Here is a 24272-nt window from a genome sequence, read left to right as displayed (position 1 = left end):
CCTAGGGATATATACAATGGTGTACGGTGTCACCATGTACGTTTGCAGTGCGTAACGGCTTCAAGTTGACGTTAATAAAGATATGCTGATATGGATATGTCTGCAAGCTTCAAGGCTTGCATCAAGGAAGGGACCTGGAAGTTGGACAGTATTAACTGCAATCTCCGCGCTATACTGGATTAATTTCCTCAACTTCATTGTTGACTGGTATTTGCTATACCTGTCGTTTATACGGAGTGCAAGTACCAAGGCATCTATATTCTCGTCCATGTTGGATATTCCAAAGGCGCTTGATGTGCTTACCTCCATGATTGAGCCTTTTCTTATTGGTATATCCGACGGACTTCTTGTTTGCATTGATTTTAAGCTAGCCTGGCACACTACTCAACTAAATTTTAACAGATTTGGAGATGTTACCACGTATGGGGTAAATCAAGACGAATTATTGCTGTTCCACTATTATTCTTCTTTACAGAATGCGGTATGTAGATATAAAATTCGTTCTAGAAACATCTGAAATCGGTTTCAAAGCTATGGGTATTGCTGTTATAGTGATCAATACAACCGTACAAGCGGGCATTAACCACGGTTCCACAGGCTTGCTGCTCAATAACATGAATTCAGCTGTATTCTTCATCAGTCTAGGCACCACGTCGATGGCCACACTTCTAATTGGATACAGAATATACCCTGTAGTCAATAATACAAGTCGATCGAGGACAAGATACAAGCAGATCATCACTATAATTGTTGAATCATCCGCGCTATATTCACTCTGCTTGCTATTTGAGGCTCTGTCCACTGAAATCTCTGCACTTGGAGACATAGACTCCCCATTGGGTGAAGTGAATTTCTACAGCGATAGCATTTTTTATGTTTTATCTGTATATTTCTCATTTGTATTTAAAATTATACTATCTAACCAGATTTGATCAGGGACTTGCGCCTACAGCCATGGTTTTGCGTCTTGCACTCGTCAACGCGAGCAGCACAATTGACGATAGCACCATGGCACACGTATCTGATATGGACTTTGGCGAGGCTCAGCAGGGAAGGGCAGCCAACGGTAGTGGAGATACGCCCAATCAGGAACGCAAATCCTCTGCCCGAGTCGAGGGTGGCGAGAACGACCACGTCCTCGTTACGGAGAAAATTCTGGGGCAGCGCCGCGGGGAGGATTAGGTGGGGCTGATTACCTCCTTGCATAAGTACCACTTCCATGCACGGAACTCTTATCTTTATTGATACTTTAACTTCGTATTTAATCTGTCCTCCTACCTCTGCACTGTCATATCTATCTGGAATAATTATTATGGGTTAGATTGAGACGGGGTCGATGGAAAACATCAAGAATCCTCACGCGTGCTGTGTCGATGAACTTCCTTCCTATTGCTACCGTTTCATCTGCATACATATATGATCTTTCAGACGGTTGATTGACAACGTTATCCATAACATTACGAACTAGTAGAAGTGGGACGGGGAGGGGGAAACTGGTATTTTATTATCGCCGCCACGTCGTATGAAATCTTTCAGCTCGCTGCGCTCCTGGGCGTCAGCATCTGAGTTAGCTACGTCTGGTGTATGGTGAGTGATGAATGGCACAATAGCATAGACTTACAGTACAAACCTTACCTAGGCCTGAGTACATCAACGAATCGGCGGGTCAAAATCAACAAGGCGATGCGACATGAGATGTCAGAAGCATAGGGTAGAAAACACCCTCCAGGAAATACCACTCACGATGCCGACCGATCAGTTATGCACCAACCAGTCATCCGACGCGTAGAGTCGACCACGTTCGATGTTGATTTGGTGGCCATCCCGGGATGCATAGAAGGGTGTAGGAAAAGTGGATATAGCTTGACGAACTCCATGTGTACGTTGATATCGATGCAAAAGAGAAGAAGAGTGGGGAATTGATGTTGGTGTTTGTGGAAGCAGGCACCGTTGTCAGTGGGGTTGTAGTATGTGATGTTGACATGGGTATCGATGTTGACCTTGGGGACGGTGGAGGGGGGGAACTGAACACGACGTATGTAAAGCCCGCTATCCGAGAACGCGAACTCGTCGGCATGTTAATCCCGGCAACAGTCAAACTATGCATACCGACACGCACAGGCGCCCGCACAGGAATGGAATATCAGCAGACAGGAATGGTGAATGGGATGGCAGAGGGTACTGACGCACCTGGGACCACCTGTGGTATAAAAATGCCCCTCTTGAAGTGTGTTTTGGAAACAGCGTGCGGGCGGATAATGCGTGGGGGTATAGTATGTTGACGAAAGGATTTTTCGCATGTTTTCAGTGAATATGGAAAGGTGCTGGGCAATTGAAAGCCGCGTATGGAAGCTGTCATAATTCAAAAGCTGCTGACTGACGCATTTTCGCGATGAACGAGGGGTTGTATGGACTCACCGTTCGACCTGACTCCTCCGCGCTACTGCAAAATCACCCAGTCTCGCATCCCACCCTGCTCTCGCAGACAAAATTTTGCCCATATCTATCACAGAGTCGACACTAGAAACGACTATATGGTGTACAATGCGTGTTCGTAATAGAGGACATGAGATAGTAAAGGGCGTATCGTCGTTGTGCGGCGCGTGTGCGCGTGCGCATGCGCGGCATAGCGGAGTTTCAATGTCTTTGGACAACAGCAAACAAAGCGCCACTTGGCTTCGTCATTAAACTCATTCCCATCCAACGATATCTACCGGACCCAGACACTTTTAAACGGCTTGTCAAGGGCAAGAAGTGCTACAGGATTGATTTTCTGAATGGATCGCGCATGTGGAATCGAGTGAATGCGGTCGCTCCAGGGAACAAGGGTTGTCGAGAACCATGGTTTAAGGGATCATGGAGGAAGAGGAGGAACGGCTCGGGGAGTGATCCGTAGTCTATTGAAACCTCCCCTCCTCCCTTGCTATCTTCTCCCCGCACTGGGCTCTCGCGCAAGTATAACGTTGACGCAGCGGCAACTACACAAAGTCACACGTATGATTCGCAGTGTACTGTATGCCCTGAGTCTGTCGCGCCTCGTTTTGAGTGGCATCCAGTGCAGTGGAAAGGGTAGTTCAACCCATGCACCTGTTCTCGTCTCAGAGTATCTTTCCCCTGTTTGGACATAACATCTGGAACCCCGCATATACGACCGGTTGATGAGGTGGACTCGTTCTGTATTACACCCGCTATCGTCCAATCCTATAGCTAGTAATATGATGCCTACTTCGATATGGCAAACCGATCGTTCGCACTCATTCTTGTGTTGCGTGTAGTGCACGGTGCACGATGTTGAGATAAACAACAATCGAGTGGTGGCCCGGATTGCTAGTATGACACAATGCGGAGGGTGTATAGCGGGATTGGCACCGGGCAGATGCGCTTAGGGAACCTCACTTTAATTACATGGTTCACAACAACCAGCGCTTTCTCCGCCATCTGGCGGTCAAAGGGAGGAGACACTGAGTTGTTGATGAGATTCGGGGTGCGCGTGCGCATGACCTTGAAGTGCGCCACTTGTTATCTTCCGCAATGATCCATTCTAAAGACGACGGACGGCACGAAGGAAAGGGCAGAGACGAAGGCAGCTTGCTCAATCCATTCCAGTTCCCGCGCGCCCCCACCACAGCCTCTCCCTCACCACTCGCACTCTCACCCCCACTCGATCCCTCTGTTACAGGCAAGCATGTGCCACCTATCGCATCCCATCCTCAGCCTCCGTGTCATCGATGAATTTGACGAAATCCCGACACTCAGTAACGTTGGGATGGGTGGATGGGTGGACGGCGTGAGTGGGGTAAGGTATGAAGTTATGAGTCGACATTGGGACCTGGGAGATTGTAGTGGAGTGTGCAGAGGGACGTGATAGTGCTCCTGGACGCTGAGAGGGGCCTCCTTTCTACTCAGAATACACACTGCATCTCCGAATCATGTCCTTCGTTAGTCTTTGAATCTCCAGGGTCTTTGCTCTTGCCGCTTAATGCAACCTCAACTCACCGTCACTTAAATTTTACGTCGTTACTGATGTCGCTGATCAAATGCAGATGGATCCATTCTTTGCGCTTGAAACTAGGACGAGGTATTTCTCTCGTGATTCTTGGGATCCTTTGCAATTTGTAAAGAGAGCCCAACACATAAATGTTATCTGTTGAGATAAACATAAGCCTATCCGGCTAAATTAGAACATTTTTCGGACTAGAGCAACCTTGCAAAAATCTCAATGATGATATTCTAGCTACATGATTCATTAGATTCTCAATATTTATTACTCTACAAATCCAAGGTAATGGGCTGAATCACGCAAGAAATCAATTATATGGACATCTCTTGTATCCTCCTATGAGTATTATATGAGTAGAATCAGCTGACCTTCTATGAAATACAACAAAATATTGTGAAACGTACGTTTGAGAATGTTCTTTTGCATTTTTGGTAAGGATGCGCAGGCCTAACCATCGTTAAGATCCCATTAGATATAGTTTAATAGTTCAGATATCAAGACTTGCCTTCCATGGTTGGTCTGTTGAGTATTATATGCCTCTTTAGGCTGCTTAAAACACCCCTTTACATCCTGTGTGCAAGTATCAATATGTATTGGAAGTCTGGTTGGTGAGCTGAACAGTCTTGTGAATGACGTACCGATTACTGCAGGAAAGTAGCAATAGACAGATAATAGATTGCAGTACAGCGGTACTGAAAGCGACTTGTATGGATGGATTTCTCTATGAGCAAGCATTGTGCGTGTTGCGTTGAGAATTTTGGATGAAGAGTAGACGACTCGGTGTAGATTGGTCGTCTTTATCTGTTATATATGATATCTTTATCTGCTTATCATAGTGCTTGGGAGAATATTTTGATTCTTTTCACAGGCATAAAACCTCCTTATTGTTCGAGCGCCATACGGTATGATTATTGGTACTATAGTACTTCTCACACCATGCCTTCCACAGCTACACGACTCAATGCCGGCGCAGAACTACGGGTCACGGTGAGAATTCATTTTTTCTCATTTATCCGCATTCTCAAGGACTACCAAAACAATAGCTACGACTGTGATCACTTCATATACGCATGTCCTCTCAGCATTTTCCCATTGCAGACATCCGTGAAGTACCATCCGCGTGCATATGTCAGAGCCTGTGGTTGAACCACTCGGCAGACAACTGGCTGCTGGCTTATCACATACATCCGGGAACATCATGATGGTCCACTTGGATCATCCAACAACATCTCTCCCCAGCACGGTTTGAACTTCAAGGTAAAGTGTTTCTACAGCAGCTGGTGAGCACTGTCAGGGTGTGAACGCAGTTTGGGATGAGCGTTTTTGATGAGCGTCGGTTGAGGGATCGTGGAGAATGAGAAGTGTCTCAGTGAGTCACTCACTTTCCCCTTCCCTAGCCATCTACACACACCAGTGCATGCTTGACATGAACAACGAGGGTATTACACCGGATCCCTATATAGATCGCATCCAAGCTCCCACTCGACTCCACAATTCTCACCACCATCTCTCCCACGTCTGCTGCGTCCTCGCGTCCAAGTTTAATGTTAGCTTTAATTTGTTGGAAGTCAACAAAAACGAAAATATAGGTGTTATCGTGTTATCGTTTGTATCGAGAATCGCAGCCTTAGCGGGAGTGTGGGTGTGGGCTTTAGGAGGTTGGATGGTGGTTTGACAAGGATCGTTTTGTACGGAGTGGGTGCGGTTGATGTGTTTTCTGGTCAAGAACAACATAAAATATCATCCAAGATGAACGCAAAATGGACGCATTGGGAATTGAACCCAACACCTCTCGCAATTCCATCAATTTAATGCTAAGCGAGCGTGATAACCAACTACACCATGTGCCCTGTGCGCTTGGCGTGCCCTTGCCTACTCACCGGGTGGATAGCTATCAAAGAGAAGTGTAAAAACTTCTGTTGGGTCAGAGCCACCTCCAGTCTAGAAGTATTCACTCAGGCAGACCATTGAAATTGTTGTAGGGATTTCTGTATATTTTCATTGAAATAAGTTTCTAAATGGCACTGACTATCTTGATTCTAGTTAATGACACATTTAGTCGGAATGACGCCCAGCTCTCCTCTGCACTAGTCAATGGCTTACACGGCACCGTGACGACCAATGTCAATAGTGCAGCTCTCTCTTCCTACTCACGCTTCCGACTCTTCTTTCCTGTCAATCCATCCAAAGAACCTCAATGTAGCACTGTCGCACCTCTTGTCATTCTCTCATTTTCCTACCCGAGTCCCGAGTCGTTTTGGGGAGCAATGGAGGCGGGGTTGGTGGTGTATGCCAACGCTATACGGAAGACTTGGTGTTGTGTTTGTTTTCCCCTCCATCATAATCAACTCCAGTTAAATATTCGAGAAAAGGGGTAGAAGGGGTATCAAGGCGCATAGCGTTGCTGTGAGGTGCGCGCCTCAGGAGTCGAGGCGGAGTTTGAATTCGCTTGACAACAGCAAGCACAAACAACGCGCTCGCTGCTCGCTGCTTCGTTCTTTTACACTGCCACCTCCACTCCAAACACTCGAAAGACGACGATTCGAAGGGAAGGGAAGCTCGAGGCAGTCGAGGAATCTAGGTGCTTGGTGCCTCGCACAGCAGCGTGGCCTCTAGGAGGGGTCGATGGATGCCCATGAGGACTTGGAGGATTTCGGTGAGTGCTTTTCTCTTCACTGTTCTCGACCGGAACCACAGTAACCACACCAACATCTCCCCTTCCTCTTCGTGTCTCGCACTGTCGACTTCCCACTGCGACGGCGCACGGGAAACATCGACGCCGCGGCAGCTATACCAGGTCTATAATAACGACTCTGGTGTACTGTATGCAGCGTAGTCAAACTCTTTCAAATATGTGATGCGTCAGTGCAGTGGAATGTCAGGTGTATGATCTTTTTCCATACACTTGTTTGCATATCTCAATCTGTTTATACACTCTATCCACCACCCCGCATGTGCGTATGGCGCATACACAAAACACCTCTGCCTTTCGGACCCGCCCAACCCAAACCACTTCATCCTCCTATTTCCATACTCCCGTTTCCATCGATGACCTTCCACTCCTCCGTGCAGTTTTTGAAAAAGGGAATCTCGGCTTCTTTATTCATTTTCCTCGAGCATGGGTTAACGAGGCGTCATCAAAGTTAACGGGTGCATGCACGATTGAAGATAAGATGTAGAGTGGGGCGGATTGCAAGATGTTGGTCGTGTTTGCAATCATGACTGAGGCGCAGATCGTGCGTGTGCGTCTTTTGCCACCTTTCATCTCTCTTCGAGCAGGTGGTGGCACCAATAACCCCTATGCATCTCTATCTTCATGTGTCCCCATAGCCTCAACGTGTACCCCACTGTACTGTTCCTACCCCCACACACCCTGAACCCGTGCATTTGACGATAAATGCCAATGTTCGGTAAAGGTGACTGTAACAGGTGTGACGCCAGCTCCCTTGCTCCGAGTCGCTTCAACGATTGGAGATGCGTATGTGCGCATGGGGTGTCTCGCGGGATCAGGTTGTGCTTGTACACATGGCTGAGGCGCAAGTCGCCTGTGCACATTTGAGTCGGTACTGGTGCCGGTACCGCCTAACATCTCTATTTGGCGTGTCCCCATAGTCTCAATGAGTTTCCCGCCCCTTCCTACCCACACACCCCCTTCATCCGTGCTTACGAAGCTAAATGACAGTGCTCGCCGAAGGCACTTGGTTGTACTAACATCCTTGCTCAGAGCACACGAATGGCTTTAAAGAGGCCAATTTCGAATGCCCCTCCGCATTCTATTCGTCAAAAATATCTACAATACAACGAATATTTCGCACTCCTTGAAAAACCTGCATCAAATGGCGCATACATGTGCCTATCTTGTGGATTATCGACGATTTGCGACGCATATATGCACATGGGGTGTATCCTCCATCACTACAGAGCGGAAAGGGTACAACCCCAAGGATACCTATACAATGAAATCTCTGTTGAAACAGTACTGTAAACACATACCTTTTATCTCGTGTGCTGCCTGCATCGTTACCTCTCCAATGTACACATCCAATGATCCAGCAATTTTCCGCCGACTTGCACATTATTCACACATTGTTGTACCGTACGTCTTCCAAATATGGTGCAGCATTGAGAGCAGATGTCTCTTGTGCACAAACATGTGCTATGAGCAGAGAGTTTGTACTGCGGATTGTTTGGAGGTGAAATGAACCTCACTCCTTTCATTTCACTCTACACATCGCGGTTTGAACATGCTCAGTTACTTCTTCGTTGAACGAAGCATCCAATCGGCAGAATTAGGGTGCTAACTGATAATTACCGGATAGCATACGGCGACTAAACGACGTATATTTCTTTTCCACGGACCTGGACTCGGAAGTCCACGCCTTGAGGTTAGTTCTTTTACACCGAGGACATGCGACCTCAGGCAGGGTATAATTCTCACCCGCCACTGCCACTTTATGGAAGGAACGTGCTGAGAAGTAATTTCGTGACCTATAATATGGAATGAACAATGGTATTTGATTCCCAGACACCCATTGCCTTACCTCTTTCTTGAACTTTGTCCGTTCAATTTTCGAGCACTGAATGTCGACATTCAACGTCAACATCGCTCATATAAAAAATCCCCAAAATGTTCTCCTTAACACTTCCCAAGCAATGCAACCCGTTAAAAAATCATCCCATACTGGTGGTACAGAATCTGAAGTGGCACCACAGGCGTCATCGTCATCAACCCACGACGCCCGACCCTGGCCAAAAATCTTGTCATTTGCGGGACCTACCCCACGGGACCTCTTAGATATTTACTATGCGAGGTCCTCAAATCATACCGTCGACGTTGGAAAAGTGGCACCCAGCGTGGAGTCCACCCGCCTCATCCGTTCGTTGTCCCAACACCATGACAATCTGCATCTCACAAACTCTGGTTCTGTGATGAAAGAGGACCATCTTGTCTTGCAGAGCCTGGCCACTGGAACAATAGATCTAGCTTCTCTCATTCGAAGATTACCCCACTCCCAAGAGAAGCGTTCCCAGGGGGTGATGCGGAACCAGGCGGCGGGAGTATCATCAGACAGACATCGCCCGTACAAAATCATAATGAACATGCAAACGTTTTCTGTCGTCCATCCGGAGAGACATCATTCACGCAAATCAATACTTCCCAGCACCGAGAACAACACCACGGGCAAGGCTCCCGGGTATAACATTCCCGTTGAGCATATGCCTCTATCGGCACCGAGCCCAAACGAAGATGTAAGGTATTTTGTGAATTTCTATCTCTCGATATCATGGCACTGACATTTTGTTATGCAAGGGAATCAAGGACGAAGGCACAAAGGGGCCAAGAGGAACTGCCCACAATCGTTGAAGGGCGCGATAGCGGGGAGACTGAACAGCAGCCCCGAAAAATCCAGGGTCAGAGAGCCGATCAAGACCCTTGCTATTGGAACTGTAAGGAGATTTACTTCCAGCGCACCGCTCGTGTAGGACAAAGGAAGAGGTGAAGGAGGTGATTGAAGGAGTATAGGATCATACAGTTAAAATTAGTATCTTATCAATCCATCGACTGAATCAATTGAGATTGATTAGCATATATTGTTTTTATCTTATCTCCTTTGTTTTCAGTGATGAGCGTGAGAACATGGTCTTCATGAGCAGTCTTTTAAAATCGGCCATTGAATCAATTTCCCCTTCCCTTGTCAATGAGGGTACACATGTCCTTTCAACAGTGAAATGCTCTCACACACCACACCATTCTACCTAATGATTTACATATTATTCAAATACAACTCTCCCAACGGACCCATGGTGCCTAGCTGCTTTACCCCCGTCCCCGGCCTGCATCGTGTTCCACCTGCTATGACAAAAGATTGCACTTATGCTAGGCATAGAGGATATTCTGGATGACTAGACAGTAGTTCCATGCAGTGGTGCGTCCATAAATAGCGCAGGCTAACCTGGGAGATATTAAATACACCATTCGACCAATCAATGCACAGACTCGCGATTCGAGGAGTTTGTGTCCAGGTGTGCCATATTTGTCATCGATCAGTGCAGTACAAAGCGCAGCGCTGTAAAATTGTTTGAGTGGAGTTACGGTTTATGCCAACATCAAACTCAAAGCATCATGAAATGTCGGTGTGGTGTGAGTCGTCTGCTACCGGGCTTTCGAGTTGGTTCATTGATTAGTGAAGACCCATCACAATGGAGCAAATATAACCCAAAAAAAGTCTTCTTGACGCCGACATTTTCCTATGTAAGGCATAATACATGAGCCAAGACACTCTGTTAGCTCTAGAAAAACGTGCAGAAGGGTGATCAAGGCACATAACGCCGTCGCCGCCGTGCGCGTCAGTCAATTTAAAGGCGGAGTTTGAGTGAACTGTTGTCGAGTTCGGTGAGTGCTTTACATACTTTCCATTGTTCTTGGTCGTTCTCGCATGGAACCGCTGAAACCACCTTCGCCGCCACCCTCTCCTTTCCTCTTTCATCGCTCGCACCTTGCACTGTCATGTTCCCACTTGTCACTGCACTGCAATGACCCGCAGCTACACCAAGTCAATAATCAATTCCTTTTACCATTTTCCACTGCCGTCTCCATCCAGTGCTACTCCTGCCACTCGAACTACGATTCGCGCGGAAGGCAACCTCGAAACAAAGTCAAGGAATGCCAGGGACTTGGCGGATTGAGAAGCAGTATGACTTTGGTGAGGGGAAGATGGATTCAAATATTGATGTCTGAGAGGAGGATTTCAGTGAGTGCTCTAATTTGCACTTCGTCATTCTTGCATACAACCACAGAAGCCACCACCACGACCCTCCCCCATCTCCCCACCCTTTGCTATCGCTCGCACCCCGATCCATCATGCCCCCCTCCGCACTGCACTGAACAGGCGTACGTGACAACATCGACACCGCGGCAGCTACACCGTGTCAACTAACGGGTTTACTGTACGCAGCTCATCACTGGGTTTTGTAATTTGTCAGTGCAGTACAGTGGTACAGTGTCTACGTGTCTACGTGTCTACACAATATATCACATTATCCTTCTCATCCCCCGCACATGTCCATTTGTTGAGACCCGACATCCACCACGCCCCGTGTGCATACTATGGCGCAGTACACGCAGCACCTTCTTCGTATCGGTGTTGACGTTGTAGACTACAACGCTCGACGCTCGGCGAAACAGGTTGAGAATAGTGGTCCTGATATCTCATTTACTCTGAATGGGTGAATCACATAGCGTTACACACGGACATCAAACTTTAACTGTTAAAATGGATGGCCGTCAAAACAGAGAGGCAGGTGGACATAAAGCTTTGCTGAGAAAGGAAAGCAGGTATGCACATAAGATATGAGCACCAAGTAAGGTACATGGAAAGGTAGTATCTGGGTGGTGTGCATGCTATATTTGCGTGCAACGCACAAATGTGGCTACGGGCATGAAAGACTTCCCATAGTATTCGTGCACAAGCTGGTCAAATCCAATTCAACTCTTCGTATTCATAGATTCATTGATGGAGAGCATCGATCTGCACGACGGTCAGCAAAGTAACTTATTTGAGTAACTTGGCAAACTTGTCACCCGCCAAGTTAGACACGGTAACTTGCGCTTTACTTTTCTCACGCTTGGTGCCGCTAACTTGTAACTTGCGTGCTGGCTTATCAGAGTCACGTGGACTCACCAAACCTTGCGTTTAGCAAAGTCATTTGTGCATCCATTAAGCAACGTGAGGGCAGAGAGATAATTCGATATATATTCAGTGCTTAATTGAGTTATGGTATTGTGTTTTGTAAGTGTACATGTGCAGGCGTGCAGTTTTTGCTCCAAGTTTCTGCTCTTACATGCGCAAGAACAAGTTTTAAATTCAAAAGTGAGGCAAATACATAGTGTATTAATGAGTGTTGGAAACATGGATCAGTTAAATTGAAATGAGAGTACTATATACAGCAAAAAAGTGTTTAGTTGGATGAATTCTTTGATGTGCTCGAGTAAGTATGCTTGTTGGCTTATTTCTTACAAGGTTAATTCCAATGTATTCAAGAATATTCAATGGCTCATCAATGTTTGCAGTATTATTTACACTTAGGTACTTCTTGTATCATGTGTATTTATACATATATATAAATTACAATTGCCTAGCAAGCAATCCTATTGTACAAAACTCCAATTGAGTAACAAAGATATCGTACAAGTAGCCTTGCACTTGGGTGATCATTGAATTTATCAGTTATTTCTCTACTTTCCTGTCATTTAATGCTGGAGTTTTTCTCAAACTTCAATAATTGTAGTACCGTTCCTTCAGCGCTCGTGTAAAACGTTTCTTTTGTTCAAAGTAAGGCTGCTAGGGTTAGCATTAGGGTTAAAGTAAAGGGCTCACGTGCGTTATTTCTAAGGATTGGGACCACTTAGGGTTAGCTTTAGGGTTAGAATAGCGAACTCACGTGGTCTAACCAAGTTAACTTAATTCACACTCCGCTAACTTTGCGGCGACAAAGTAACTTGCCCTAACAAAAGTTATAATAAGTTACTTTTGTCACAGCAAGTTAGGTGGCGTAAGTTACTTTGTCAACCACCGATCTGCACTACTGACGTGATGGTAGAATTCCATGGAATTCCATGGAATCACGTGCTGGGTCACGACGATAGTCAGTTGATGTTGGGCGCTGATGCAGGCCGTATCACTGCGGGCATTGGCTTATATAAGTTGGATATAACATATAAATAAAATGTAAATATATTTTAAATTATATCGGGTCATGAATTCATCTAATACCAAGACGGTATATTGTAATGCATCCAATCACTATATAACCAGTGTATGTAATGCATCAATTTCACAAAACAACTTGTGTATACCGATTTAGAACAAGTTAGTTAAAGAGGGAAAAAACATACCTTTTTTGACTAAAAAATATTACCCATTTAGTGAGCTGTATTGGACCTATGGTCATACTATGTGATGGTTTCCTGTGAGGTTAAAATGATTCACAAAACAATATTTAAGGAAGTAAGATATACTACTACTAATCTAGATATTCTATTCCCAACTACAAACGGTTGTAAATGACAATAAAATTACTAGTAGATAAGAACCACAAAAGAGTAACGACGATACGATGCTGGAGAAGCTGCGAGAGAGCTGCTTGTTGTGTCGGTTCAAGGGATTAGAGGCAGCGGGGGAGGCAAATTAATGCAATGAACAAAAAGGATCAAGAGGCATGATACGGACCAGCTGCCCAAAGCTGCTGGTCGTCACAATGAAAGGAAGAGGCGGGTACGAGGCGCGAAATGTCGAACAACGGCCAGCAGCACATGTACAATGGTGCTGGTTGTCAATGGGATCGGCGGCAGAAGGGGTGGAGGAAAAGGCCGGCAGGGAAGCGGCGCCTGCGAGTGGTGAGCAGGTCGCTGGGTTGGAAAAGGGAGGGTGGCGGCGAGACGGATGGTTGGTGAGCAGAGTGCGAGCGGAAGTGGACATATTTTATATGTCGAGACGGGTGTGGATGGCAGGGATCGCAAAACGAGCTTGCGCGAACGGGCTGTAGAGAATTGAGAACAAGGACACTAAATTCGAATATCATTAACCTACCTGGCGGGTCTCCCTTTTCATGGGTCTCCCCTCATCTTTTCCCCTCAGCCATCCTGCTCGGCATCCTTCTGTTCCTGAGGAGGTCTTGTTGGGAATGCTGTACGAACTGGAAAACAGTGGTTATTTTAAGAAAGGCCTTCGACTGCCAGGCTGAACGACACCCCACGTGCAACTACGTACCGGCTAAATGATCGCCGTACCGGCCGGTTAATGGTACCTACGTATACACGTCGTACGACTACTTCAAATTTTTCGTATTATCAAAGTTACCACTAGAGTACTAGTTCCAAGGAAACACTTATACGTACATGTATATATCTAGTACCTGCTTTAAATTTGAAGACCGTATATAATGCTCGCATAGAAATTGAAGTTAGAGATTTAATTGAACGTCACCTCGCCGGCACTAGTACATATACAGTCTTGGAATGTATGATAGCTGTTCACGGTGTCCAGTAACTATAACGCCGACCCCAAGGAATCATGATCAGTTGAAATATCTAGATAAATTGATCATGAATGACGTTGACTAAATTTCAAGATCATAACGTGAAAAAGGGTACACTTACTCAAGGAGCCTTGGATCGTGGACAAAGACATACGCTTCATTTGTGAATCCAGCGTCGTATTCGGCTGACACCCTTGTCGCTATCCATCCCAAATCGTAAGTATTCACCGGCAATCCCTTCACTGGTTTACTTTCTCCCACAATCATGTCATGGCGAAATCTAACATAAGGATAATTGCCGCGGGTGTCGGGGCTTCTTGAACGAAGAATTATCCTGAAGGAGTCGATGTTACTGAGCCAACGCGAAACCTCTGGAGCTCTCCAGACTGGCCTCAGCGTAACAAGATGATAAACCTCTTTAATGTTTGGAGGAATGAGATGAGCGGTAGCTGGTGTGGGCTCATAATCGGACTCATCGCTAGACATCCCACCTGGCCCGAGTTGCTCAACCATACCGACATGATGCCTCAGATATGGATGACTCTTGCAGGTCTCCAGTCGGTTAGAGTATTTCTATGTGTACAAAGAAGAGAAGAATGAGCATTTATAATAACATAACTATGAGAAAACTACCTGGTTCTTCCTTGCAGTATGGCGCATTTGCTTAGCCAATGCCGCAGCAGCTTGAGGAGACTGTAGGTGTCGATTGTATGCCTTTAGGAGTGATGCGCAGCGAACGATGAAGTACTTCTGTATATCGTGAATTGTGTAAGATGGAGAAATGACCGTTGTCATGAAATATTTTGCGAAAACCCAAGAAGCAGACTTATTCCACGGGCTGTTTGGAGTGCAATTGAAAGCGATCCTGAAGTTATTGATATCGCAGCACGGAACACGCTGGTAGTCATTATCTCCCTCGTCCCACTTTATCAAGTAGTCTTCAAGTTCATCTGCAGAGACCATCCGCCTGGGATCGAACATTTTGGGGCCGCCAAGTTTGAGATCAATAAGCTCGCGAACAGATGCCTTGGGAACTATGGGTTCAATACCTCTTAGGGCAAGTATATATATATACCCACCATGAATTCCAACCTCGATGAGGAACGTCGTCTAGACCTCTTATTAGTAGGGCTTGAAGAAGAATTTCCTGGGGTGGGATGGGCCTGACTGGAGTTGGCAGCAGTCGAAGAGAGTCCAGCAGCATGGACTGTGGTCATCATTGATGTGACGACATCTAGTCGTTGATTGACGCGGTCTAAATGCTCTTGGATTCCTGCAAGCATAGAATGTACTCGATTGTCCGGCTCCTAAAATTAGAATTTTAGCAAATACAGTTCAAGGGAAAACAAGAATATCCAACAAACTGGGTTCGACCGTAAGATACTTTCTGACGTTCCATGTACAGGCAAGGCTTCAACGTCGCCGGGTTGGGAAAACCCTTGCTGAATAGCATTGCTTTGAAAGTTACCGCCACCATAGCGTATGGATGTGGCAGGTCCTTCGGTATCACCTTCATAGGGATCGGCATTCCGAGGTCGATGATATGGGATAGATCTTCTTCCCCTGCGGGGGCGGTGGCGATTTTGTGCTTCCCGGTACTTGGTATCCTGATGTTCTGCAGAGCTTCGCTCCAATAGAAGGCCTTGTGTAACATCCAAGTTTGTTGAGAAATGATCATGATTTCTGTTGTCCGAGTGCACCGATCGATCTTGTGGGTGAATCTGTCCAACTTGAAGCTGTGGCACATGCCTTGGAATTGCAGACAATATCATATCCTCCGCACGGCCATGTCTTGCAGCACCAGTCTGTTCACAATAAGGGAAACTTGGAGAGCTGATAACGGGGCTTCGTGATGAAATATAAGACCTCGCCGATTTAAATGATCCCTCTGTCTCGACCGCAGAGCCAAAGTGTAACGCAGCTCTAAAGTTCCCGGCTAGAGAGGATACACTAGCTCTGGTACCGGTGTAGCTAGTCCCTGACTCGCCATCACGTTATATTGGCTCAAATAGTCTACTACGGAATGGAACTGACCTGCACGGCTCCCAGGATGGTCTACCATGGATAACGTGTAGCCCATGCGCATTCTTTGAGTTGGGCGATTGAAAGCACTAGTAGAGGTTGTCGACTCGCTCATGATTGCAAAAAGGTACAATATGTCAAAGGTTGAAGTTGCTTTAATCCCCAACGTACATAAACGATGATGATCATGAAGTACATGCGTGGTCATGAAACCTAGATCTAAAGCGTCGGTTATCCTGCCATGCCACGAGGGGTTTCCCTATGAATTGGCATAATTGGTCCCGGAATCGTGCCCGGAGAGGTACACATTATACGGGAAATTTATCTCGAGGTGGCCACGGGGTAGCGTTACCAGCTACCAGTCATGATAAGAAGCAAAAAATATCGGACTCCAGAATGAATGCCTACCCCTTGTATATGTTCCGATGGTTCATCCGCCGATTACCATGAAAGGTTTGATGATGAAGATCTAGTTTTGCACATTTTCCTGAGCCCTTGATCATGATCTACTACAGCGGCATGTGTTAGATCTTATGAGCGATGATTTGCATGTTAGAAACGAACAAATAAAATGTGCTCGGCTCAATTGTTCACAGATGGAAAGACCCCATAAGTAATCTGGAGTTGATTCTCACATTATCTTAGAACTCGCCTCATCGTTCCGGATCCGAATAAAATAATATTTTAACCTCATGTACATGTTGGTCTGATCCAGGACTTGTCCAGCACAAGCCACGCTGGCGTACGCGTATTACAATGGCGCACAGCGTACGCAGGTTATGGAATTAGCATACATGATATTTGGCATAAATCAGGTGAAAAGAATGCATTGAAGATGACCAATAGTAATAGTATGAACGTGTTCTATTAGGCACCCCTAGGCGTAGCGACTGCTTCAATTGTGCCAGACAGAGGGCAGATACACGATACACCAGTGTCGCACTGAACAACGGCGGTACTTGTGATAGTCGAAGTAGACGTGGCGGTTGTGGACGCTGGAACAAATCGCGTCAAAATATCCGTGACTTTATTTTCCGAAGTGATGGTCTCTGTCACCGTGGATTGGACAGTCTCTGTCGAGTAAGCTGTCTCCGTCGATGTTGAGTGAGCGGTCGTTGTGACGGTGAAGTGAGATGTCTCCACTTGTGTGACAAACCAGGTAATGTTCTCTGCATGCGCAGAGACATGTGCAGTCTCAGTGACGGTAGAATACAATGTGTTCGTAGCGAAGGATGGGGTCACAATCGTCGGTCCTGTATCAGTTGGGTTGGATAAAAGACGAACACCAAAGAAAATTGCCATTCCTGCTACTCCCACAATGGTGGCAAGTGGCAAATTCGAATAAAGCAGGGACTGCATAGATGTAGATAATGGATTATAAGTCAGCGCAATACAGCGAAACTGAGTTAGGGGTGTCATACCTCAAACTTCTTTGATTCTGCCCCGGAGCGATCCTTGTCTGAGTCCATGGTGGGCTGGTAATAAGGAAGTTGGGCAGGGGTATCAATTTCCCCAACATGGATGACAGAGTTGTAGGCGAAGTCGAGGGTGTCCGGAAGCATCCTCCTTGCGACCGCAAGTATGAGGGGTCGCTCAGTGCCTTTGGGCACACCACAAGTCTATGAAAAGGCTCAGTATATTTATATCGACAGTTAGGATTGATGTAAGGGCAGACGTACTAGCGCCTGTATTGGCACTGCATTTGTTTAATCCCCCCAAAAAAGATAATATTTGATCGTTAGAAAGGAATGTGAAAGGAAAAGAAGGTGTTTTGACTTACTGCATTCGAAATCGTCCGTGTTAAAGATGCCCGTAGGGTCCTCCATGCCGTAGGAAGCCAGGATCACGCATCCAGAGTCATGTCCCACAATGACAGTGTCTTCGTCCAGAAAGGTCATGTCGACTAATGAGTTGGCAATATCATTGCGTCTGGAAATAACAGTTGTTGATAAACGTTTTTGATGTGAGATTGAATACCACTCGATCGTGTGATTGACTGTTTTGATGGCAAGACGCTCTCCAGACGGAGAAAGAGCTGAGGATGCCACGCTAAGTTGCACCATTAAATTCGACGTAGAACATATAATATGGATTTGAAATGTTACTTACAGAGAGTTACTGGATATAGGTATGCTCCAGGCAGGTCTATTGGTATGTCGGGAAAAGGCTCTAAGGGGCGATACATTATGTATTAATATCTACAAGGGATGAGCCTTTCGCAAGTAAAACATGACGTACATAATTCCGCATTGACCGAAAAAAACCACCAGAATGTGGTCATTATCAAGGAAATACAGCCCTCTGGGAATAGGGTAGTCCATAAGGTAGAGAGTGGATGCATGTCGTGGAACCGCCAGAGATACTAATGTGCCTAAAATATTTTTCTCTGGATCCGGAACGGTGACAAAAAATGTTCATTAGTAAGGAATGAACATTGATCAATTATACTGGTACTCACGCTCAAAAGGATTATTGACCAAGGCGACATCAAGGCCATAGGCGATAGCCAGCTGTTTCCCATCGCCACTCATGGAAATTTGGTGCACGAATCCAGGGACCTCGCCATAGCAGATCATGTCCCCCTGCAGAGAATATATGTAGTGGTAATTTAGAATGTGGGTACGTTGATATTGATATTATTTTTGTACTTACCCCATCCTGACCGTTGGAAAACAACTGTATCATATATAAATTTCCATTCGCAGAACCACAAAGGAACGTATTGGCACGCGTTGGGTGCCAGAGAAGGGCCCGTACAGCTGCTCCTGCGTGGTAAAGCCTTACATGCAACCATCCTGTTGTGGTCTTCATTCGGACCTGTACGCAGATTATCGTTAACATTGATAAGGCTGATGCCAAAAGTTCCTATAGCCATGCAAATACTCACGTCGATCATTCCAACTTCATCTCCTATGACAAGGAAAGAACCATCTGGCGAGAGCTTGATAACGTTGCTGACCTTTGAACTCGTAGAGATAGTCGAGTTCTTTGATATCTGTGATCTCCCGTTGAATAAACGGGGGTATAGAACTGTGACGAAGGAATTTGGATCCATTGAGCAGGCGAGCAGATATGACGAATAGAAATGATTGCAAACTTTGAAGGTTTGCTCAGAAATTCTGCGTATATATGTAGGGGGGAGAAGTTAAGCAAGTTCTCAACTACTTGGCGATATGAGATTGATAACATAATGATCGCAAAATTAGTATCTTCTCGTGTATCCCATCCAGTACATGTACAGGTGGACCCAAAAGCGATTCGATTGATTGGATCATCGATCGAGACATGGGGTTCAAGTTCATCAACATGCATGGCCATGGGCAGCCGCGGTGCGAATTGAAAATGTGCATGCACCTTGCGCGCAACCATAATTTTCAACTCCAATAGGCGGGTCACACAAAAGTCCCGAGCAGCGGTTTTGTGGATCGGTTGAATCGACCGAGTATTATTCAATATGTCGAAGCGCTAAGAACACGAGGCATAAACGTGTTTCCGGACTATACAATCCCAAATTTATGCTGGAATTCGTTCGTATTTTCCTGTCCAGAGACATTTACTGTACATATATCGTGAATAATGCAGCGATATTCATGGCTTTAAATTGAATGTACTTCAATTCTAGCCTAAGTTGCGGTCTGCGAGCGTCGGTCAGTTCCTCCCAAGCACATAAAACAACCAATCCTAAGCCTGTCCGTGGAACCTCCAAATGCATCATTAATCAGCTTCGTGACTGCCTCATGTTGCCATAAAGCTCCTTTAATCCATATTTCTGGTCGTTCCTGGCTCTCATACTCGCAAATGATTGTGGGACCTGTCCACCTTGATTGTATTGAGCTTCGAGGTGAAAGGAAGAAGATGAAAAGACATACACGCGCCTAATAAACAGCTGCTTGCCGAGAGATACCACGAGCAATGAGGATCCTTGATGCACCTCCACGCCTTCACGCCTCAGGTTCGTTTTGTTGACCAGAGTAGCACACCCGATGCGAGAACACTAGGAAGATACATGCATGCGCAGTTAATCCGAGTGACCCTATCTGCCTAGATATCGGACATCTACTGTACTGCTACTTGGCCATGATCCACAGAACCTACTGGAACCCCAGATATGTTCAGATCTATCTCCCACGCAGCTGTACAAACAAGAATATATAACCAGGCATCTGTAGGAATTTTTGTTGACAACCCATTCCTTCAACCGTACTGGAGAAGTCTATTTGCGATCGATTGACAATGGAGAATTCCAGAGTCACTAGACGCTCTACAGCCTTGCTACGCCTTCCGGACAGGCTTCCTAATCAGGATCATGGCACCAATTCCGGCACTCCTCCTGATCATCGACAGGATTACGATGCACCAATGTCTAATTTAATGAATCACAATAACGTGAGTTTTATTATTTGTATACGTATCCGAGCCAGCACGTACTCATTATATACTATTCGTCTGGTTCAACGCGTACGTTATTTATTTAGCTCTTTCCAACGGACCATCCTCCGGGCTGGCCCAATACCCCACCCACTTCACGCCTCGAGCGCCGTCTAGGCATCCGCCGGTTCGTAAGTAATGAAACAATCGGTGCCATAGACTGTCGCTGACGACACAAGCCCTTTTATTAGGTTGTCGAGGACATTGAAGGATATCATTATCCTCTTGCGCTGGCGTCGAAATATTACCTTGGCCGTACAAGGCGCTGCAGGGCCTACGCGGATCGATTAAATCACAACAAAGCCCCAGAAGTACACACTAGTGTGTTCTCTATGCCAATTCGCACCAAGCCTCAAAGGACTATCATAAGTGTGGACGGCGACGCCTACCGGTATCTTATTGTAGCGTACTACAACAAGCGTGTCATCGCCAATCCCAATTTGCTCCAAATCTTCCCATCGGCGCCGTGGAGGGGAGAGCTCTTGCTCTTCTCACTTGGTAAAGTCAGGCCTTTTCTCACTCGTCCAGTTGGGCCGAAGATTCTACATCAACAGGTCATAAGAACGTGAGTCATATCTCCAAAAAAATGTCCATTAATGACGCATCAAAGGTGCACAGAAGGGCTGACGTCTAAGTTAAATTTTACAGGTATCTTGCCCGGTGCATAAGGGCGCAAAGGGCCGACGGCGAATGGCCTAGTCATATAGTGGTGAATTCATCAATTTAATGTAGCAATGTAGTCGGTAGCACTTATCCTGACGCGCTACGACATATGCCGAATATTATTGTTTGACTTGAATCATGATTGGCGGTCGCAATGAATTCAATCTTAAAGCCAAGTAATTGATTTTTAATGTTCTACGCGACTATCCAAGGGATCCGGAACACGATCATTTGGGATCATTGGTGAAAGTGTGCCAAATTAACAGGAACCGACCGGGGTTGATCATGATCATAAAATTGAAATTTATTCGAATTGTAAGTTTAGAACTGCACCAGGTTTTTCAAATACCTCATCCATCGAAAGGAGTAGTCTGTCTCGCGCTCGTCAACACTTGGATTCTGGCCGTCGGAAACGTAGGCACCCTCCTCCCAATCATCAACAGTAACGGGACGGAAGCTTCCCGTAAGGAGTTGTTGTCCAGGATTCTCCGTGATGAAGCTACTCGATGTAGGAAACGCTAAGCGCTGAGCAACTTATCACAGATTATGGGATTACTCACGTCAGGGGACCCCACATATACGTACGTGACTTAATTTCTTCTTCTACCAGCTGTATGTCGCGCTCAGTAACTGGTTCCGGGCAGCCTCCAGTCTGTAATCATTCATATAATAACCCGGTTTAGTTTCTGAATAACATCAATACAAAAGGGGCGTACCTCCTCAAGCATACAGCATCTGTCAAATAAGTCAAGAACGTCGTCGCTAAATGCACTAAAGTGGCGATGAGCTGTGCGGCGATATTTGCGAAGCTTCCAAGAAGAGTTCATGGCTCGTTCCTGAGTCACAAAGAGTTGAATTCACTTATATATCAGAACCGGTAAATTCATCATAGAAAAACATATTGTACCATCCTCAAAATGTGCGCTTTGACTTGATCCACATCCCAATGACTAGGCAATCGACCCCAAACACGGTCATAATTGCTGTCCTCCCCCATAGGAACGAAGTCAAATTCGGAAAGGTTGAGGCGGAACCACGCGGCACGGCGCCTACGTCTTCCACGCCTCTGCGTCCGAAGGTAGGGGAAGAACAATGGATCATAACGAAGATACTCGTATACTAAGAGGCGCTCGAGGCCCTTCCCAAAAACGACATGGGTTTTATTATAAACCTAATTTTATTGATCAACAGGACTCTTGTTGAAGCAAGGATTCGAAAATTAAACCTTAGCGTAATTTATCTTCTCCCTGTCAAGGGAGGGTAGATACACCTCAAAACCTCGGGTTGCATATTTTTGCAGCCTAACCTCGTAGCTCGGGGACCTCCTTGACATGTCTACGGTGTTTTTCTGGGTCATCAACGCAACGAGGGCCCGTGCAGATAAGATTACATGGCTCCCTGAAAAGCAAGAGTTAGGTCAAATCATGTGCAATGGCACAGATACGTATAAGTTAGCCGGCATACCGTCAAATGCACAGCACGCTGCATCGATATCAAACCCAGCGAGGATTTCGGCAGGTGAACGATACAGACGGAGAATAATCTGAATTTGGCGAGTATCGCCGGACGCTAAAATGAAAAGAGTGAGTCCTACAGTATTCTAAAAATTGTTGACGTCAGATTATATAGAGAAGGCAGGACTTACTCCAGATGGTAATGGTATTAGCGCGCCTTATGAAAACACACTGTCTCGCGAGATTGTCCTGAATCTCTCGACAAATGAATGTAATTTTCTATTGTGCCTGGAGTGATAAAGATAAATTTATAAATAAGAAAAGTGGTGCAGCCAGAATGAAACAAAAGACACTGACCTGTTCTGCGTTCATGCCGTACAGGAAAATATCCACATCGGCCTCTTTATACGCAGTTTCGAAATACTGAGATATTACTCTGCGGGTAGGCGGTAAAAACTCTTGATGACCATAGTGTTCTGTGACCGGAATGGGTTGAAGAGAGGCCAGAACGGCGCCTCCAGCCACCAAGATGTTTGACCAATCAGAAATGGTAGAGATAGCGTTGTTAGTAAAAACGTTCCACTGGCGTAGGAAGTGATCATAAGACGGTACTGTATAGAGAACGCCAGGAGACCGCTGAAGATCCCTGGGGAGTCTGAACAAGTGCTTATGGGCAAACTGCTCTTTGACAAAGCCGTCAATCGCCACCTCAAAGAGGGCCTCGTTCCATGGTCGAGGGCGTGCTTTCCTGACAATTTCAGGGACAGCAAAAATATCTATGAGGCCCGCATAAGGATCGAGCAATCGCGAGTCGATCTCCTGGGGTTCTTCAAAGGATGCGAGCGCGCGCCGTAGACGATGCTCAGACCTAAGGACGCTTTCCAACAAGTTGTTGAGAGCATCAGTGTAACCGGTCTCTGGCAACGAAATGATGGCGTCAACGAGTGATTCCGCAGTGAAGTATACGTCGTCGTCGGTATCCATCGAGTTAGAATGAATGAATGGGGTGAGAGCGGGTGTCTCTTTGGCCTCTTATACCCTAGTATTATAGAATTTCTTGAATTTATCAACAACTTGGAAGTTCAAGCACCCCATGGCTCCACACGATATGAACAATCATGTAGGCGGAGCTGCTAGATTTTCCAAACAACGAACCGACCATATACAGCCAGATAGAAGATCCTTGGGAAAATCGAATAAACATGACTATGCCCGGACTAGCCTTGGCAAATAGAAAGAGGATCGAAGAGAATTCGCTCCAGCACATGAAACAAACAACTTTGGTTAGCGCTCGGGAAATCTTGCACGGATAGTCTTATCGAGAAGAGCTTGAGCACACATGATGAGCGGCCTTAGGTAGATGCGCATGCGTCGGGCACTGGGCCACATAAAACGTGTCAAAAACTAGCGTGGAAGACCTCGGACAACACATCTGACGGATGCGCTTCAGATGCGCCTATCATGTTCACCATCAGAACATGTGGCCCGGTAGTTCTCATGACCATCCTTATTCATGGCGAATTCGAAGCAGTATATTGCTAGCGGGCCTCGATCGCTCTGATGAGTAGCTAACTTTAAGGTGAAGTTCCTTGTATATCCATTGCTTTGTTAGATTACGAAGAGCTTGTATATATACGCCGATATGGAGTGACACGTGAAGAATTCTT

The 24272-nt window shown here is 46.0% G+C and overlaps 6 protein-coding genes and 1 non-coding gene across 7 annotated transcripts; 3 read left to right on the top strand and 4 right to left on the bottom strand.

The window, feature by feature from the left end:
• Nucleotides 1-268: 268 nt before the first annotated feature.
• On the top strand, nucleotides 269-1182 carry JR316_0009456 (uncharacterized protein; the record flags this gene model as incomplete). The annotated part of the gene is made up of 4 exons (XM_047895158.1): nucleotides 269-329; nucleotides 476-481; nucleotides 508-845; nucleotides 937-1182. The coding sequence occupies 4 exons, from the start codon at nucleotides 269-271 to the stop codon at nucleotides 1180-1182; spliced, it is 651 nt and encodes a 216-aa protein (XP_047746617.1).
• Nucleotides 1183-5761: 4579 nt separating this feature from the next.
• JR316_0009455 lies at nucleotides 5762-5850 on the bottom strand. The gene has a single exon. It is a non-coding gene; the product is annotated as a tRNA-Ala (tRNA).
• Nucleotides 5851-8653: 2803 nt separating this feature from the next.
• On the top strand, nucleotides 8654-9365 carry JR316_0009454 (uncharacterized protein; the record flags this gene model as incomplete). The annotated part of the gene is made up of 2 exons (XM_047895157.1): nucleotides 8654-9250; nucleotides 9312-9365. 2 exons carry the CDS (start codon nucleotides 8654-8656, stop codon nucleotides 9363-9365), a joined length of 651 nt encoding a protein of 216 aa, XP_047746616.1.
• Nucleotides 9366-14155: 4790 nt separating this feature from the next.
• JR316_0009453 (uncharacterized protein) lies at nucleotides 14156-15716 on the bottom strand (the record flags this gene model as incomplete). The annotated part of the gene is made up of 4 exons (XM_047895156.1): nucleotides 14156-14611; nucleotides 14672-15064; nucleotides 15118-15345; nucleotides 15423-15716. The coding sequence occupies 4 exons, from the start codon at nucleotides 15714-15716 to the stop codon at nucleotides 14156-14158; spliced, it is 1371 nt and encodes a 456-aa protein (XP_047746615.1).
• A 1211-nt stretch (nucleotides 15717-16927) lies between these two features.
• JR316_0009452 (uncharacterized protein) lies at nucleotides 16928-18591 on the bottom strand (the record flags this gene model as incomplete). The annotated part of the gene is made up of 7 exons (XM_047895155.1): nucleotides 16928-17413; nucleotides 17482-17679; nucleotides 17740-17756; nucleotides 17841-18109; nucleotides 18170-18229; nucleotides 18299-18431; nucleotides 18519-18591. The coding sequence occupies 7 exons, from the start codon at nucleotides 18589-18591 to the stop codon at nucleotides 16928-16930; spliced, it is 1236 nt and encodes a 411-aa protein (XP_047746614.1).
• Nucleotides 18592-20293: 1702 nt separating this feature from the next.
• Nucleotides 20294-21057, top strand: JR316_0009451 (uncharacterized protein; the record flags this gene model as incomplete). The annotated part of the gene is made up of 3 exons (XM_047895154.1): nucleotides 20294-20446; nucleotides 20536-20619; nucleotides 20680-21057. The coding sequence occupies 3 exons, from the start codon at nucleotides 20294-20296 to the stop codon at nucleotides 21055-21057; spliced, it is 615 nt and encodes a 204-aa protein (XP_047746613.1).
• A 415-nt stretch (nucleotides 21058-21472) lies between these two features.
• On the bottom strand, nucleotides 21473-23589 carry JR316_0009450 (uncharacterized protein; the record flags this gene model as incomplete). Its single annotated transcript, XM_047895153.1, has 8 exons — nucleotides 21473-21684; nucleotides 21737-21803; nucleotides 21868-21987; nucleotides 22059-22322; nucleotides 22377-22549; nucleotides 22616-22720; nucleotides 22797-22854; nucleotides 22963-23589. The coding sequence occupies 8 exons, from the start codon at nucleotides 23587-23589 to the stop codon at nucleotides 21473-21475; spliced, it is 1626 nt and encodes a 541-aa protein (XP_047746612.1).
• Between the last annotated feature and the right edge of the window lie 683 nt (nucleotides 23590-24272).

The sequence above is a fragment of the Psilocybe cubensis genome, chromosome 8 (assembly GCF_017499595.1).
Source record: "Psilocybe cubensis strain MGC-MH-2018 chromosome 8, whole genome shotgun sequence".
Lineage (NCBI taxonomy): Eukaryota > Fungi > Basidiomycota > Agaricomycetes > Agaricales > Agrocybaceae > Psilocybe > Psilocybe cubensis.
This window is presented reverse-complemented; position numbering and strand designations above follow the sequence as displayed.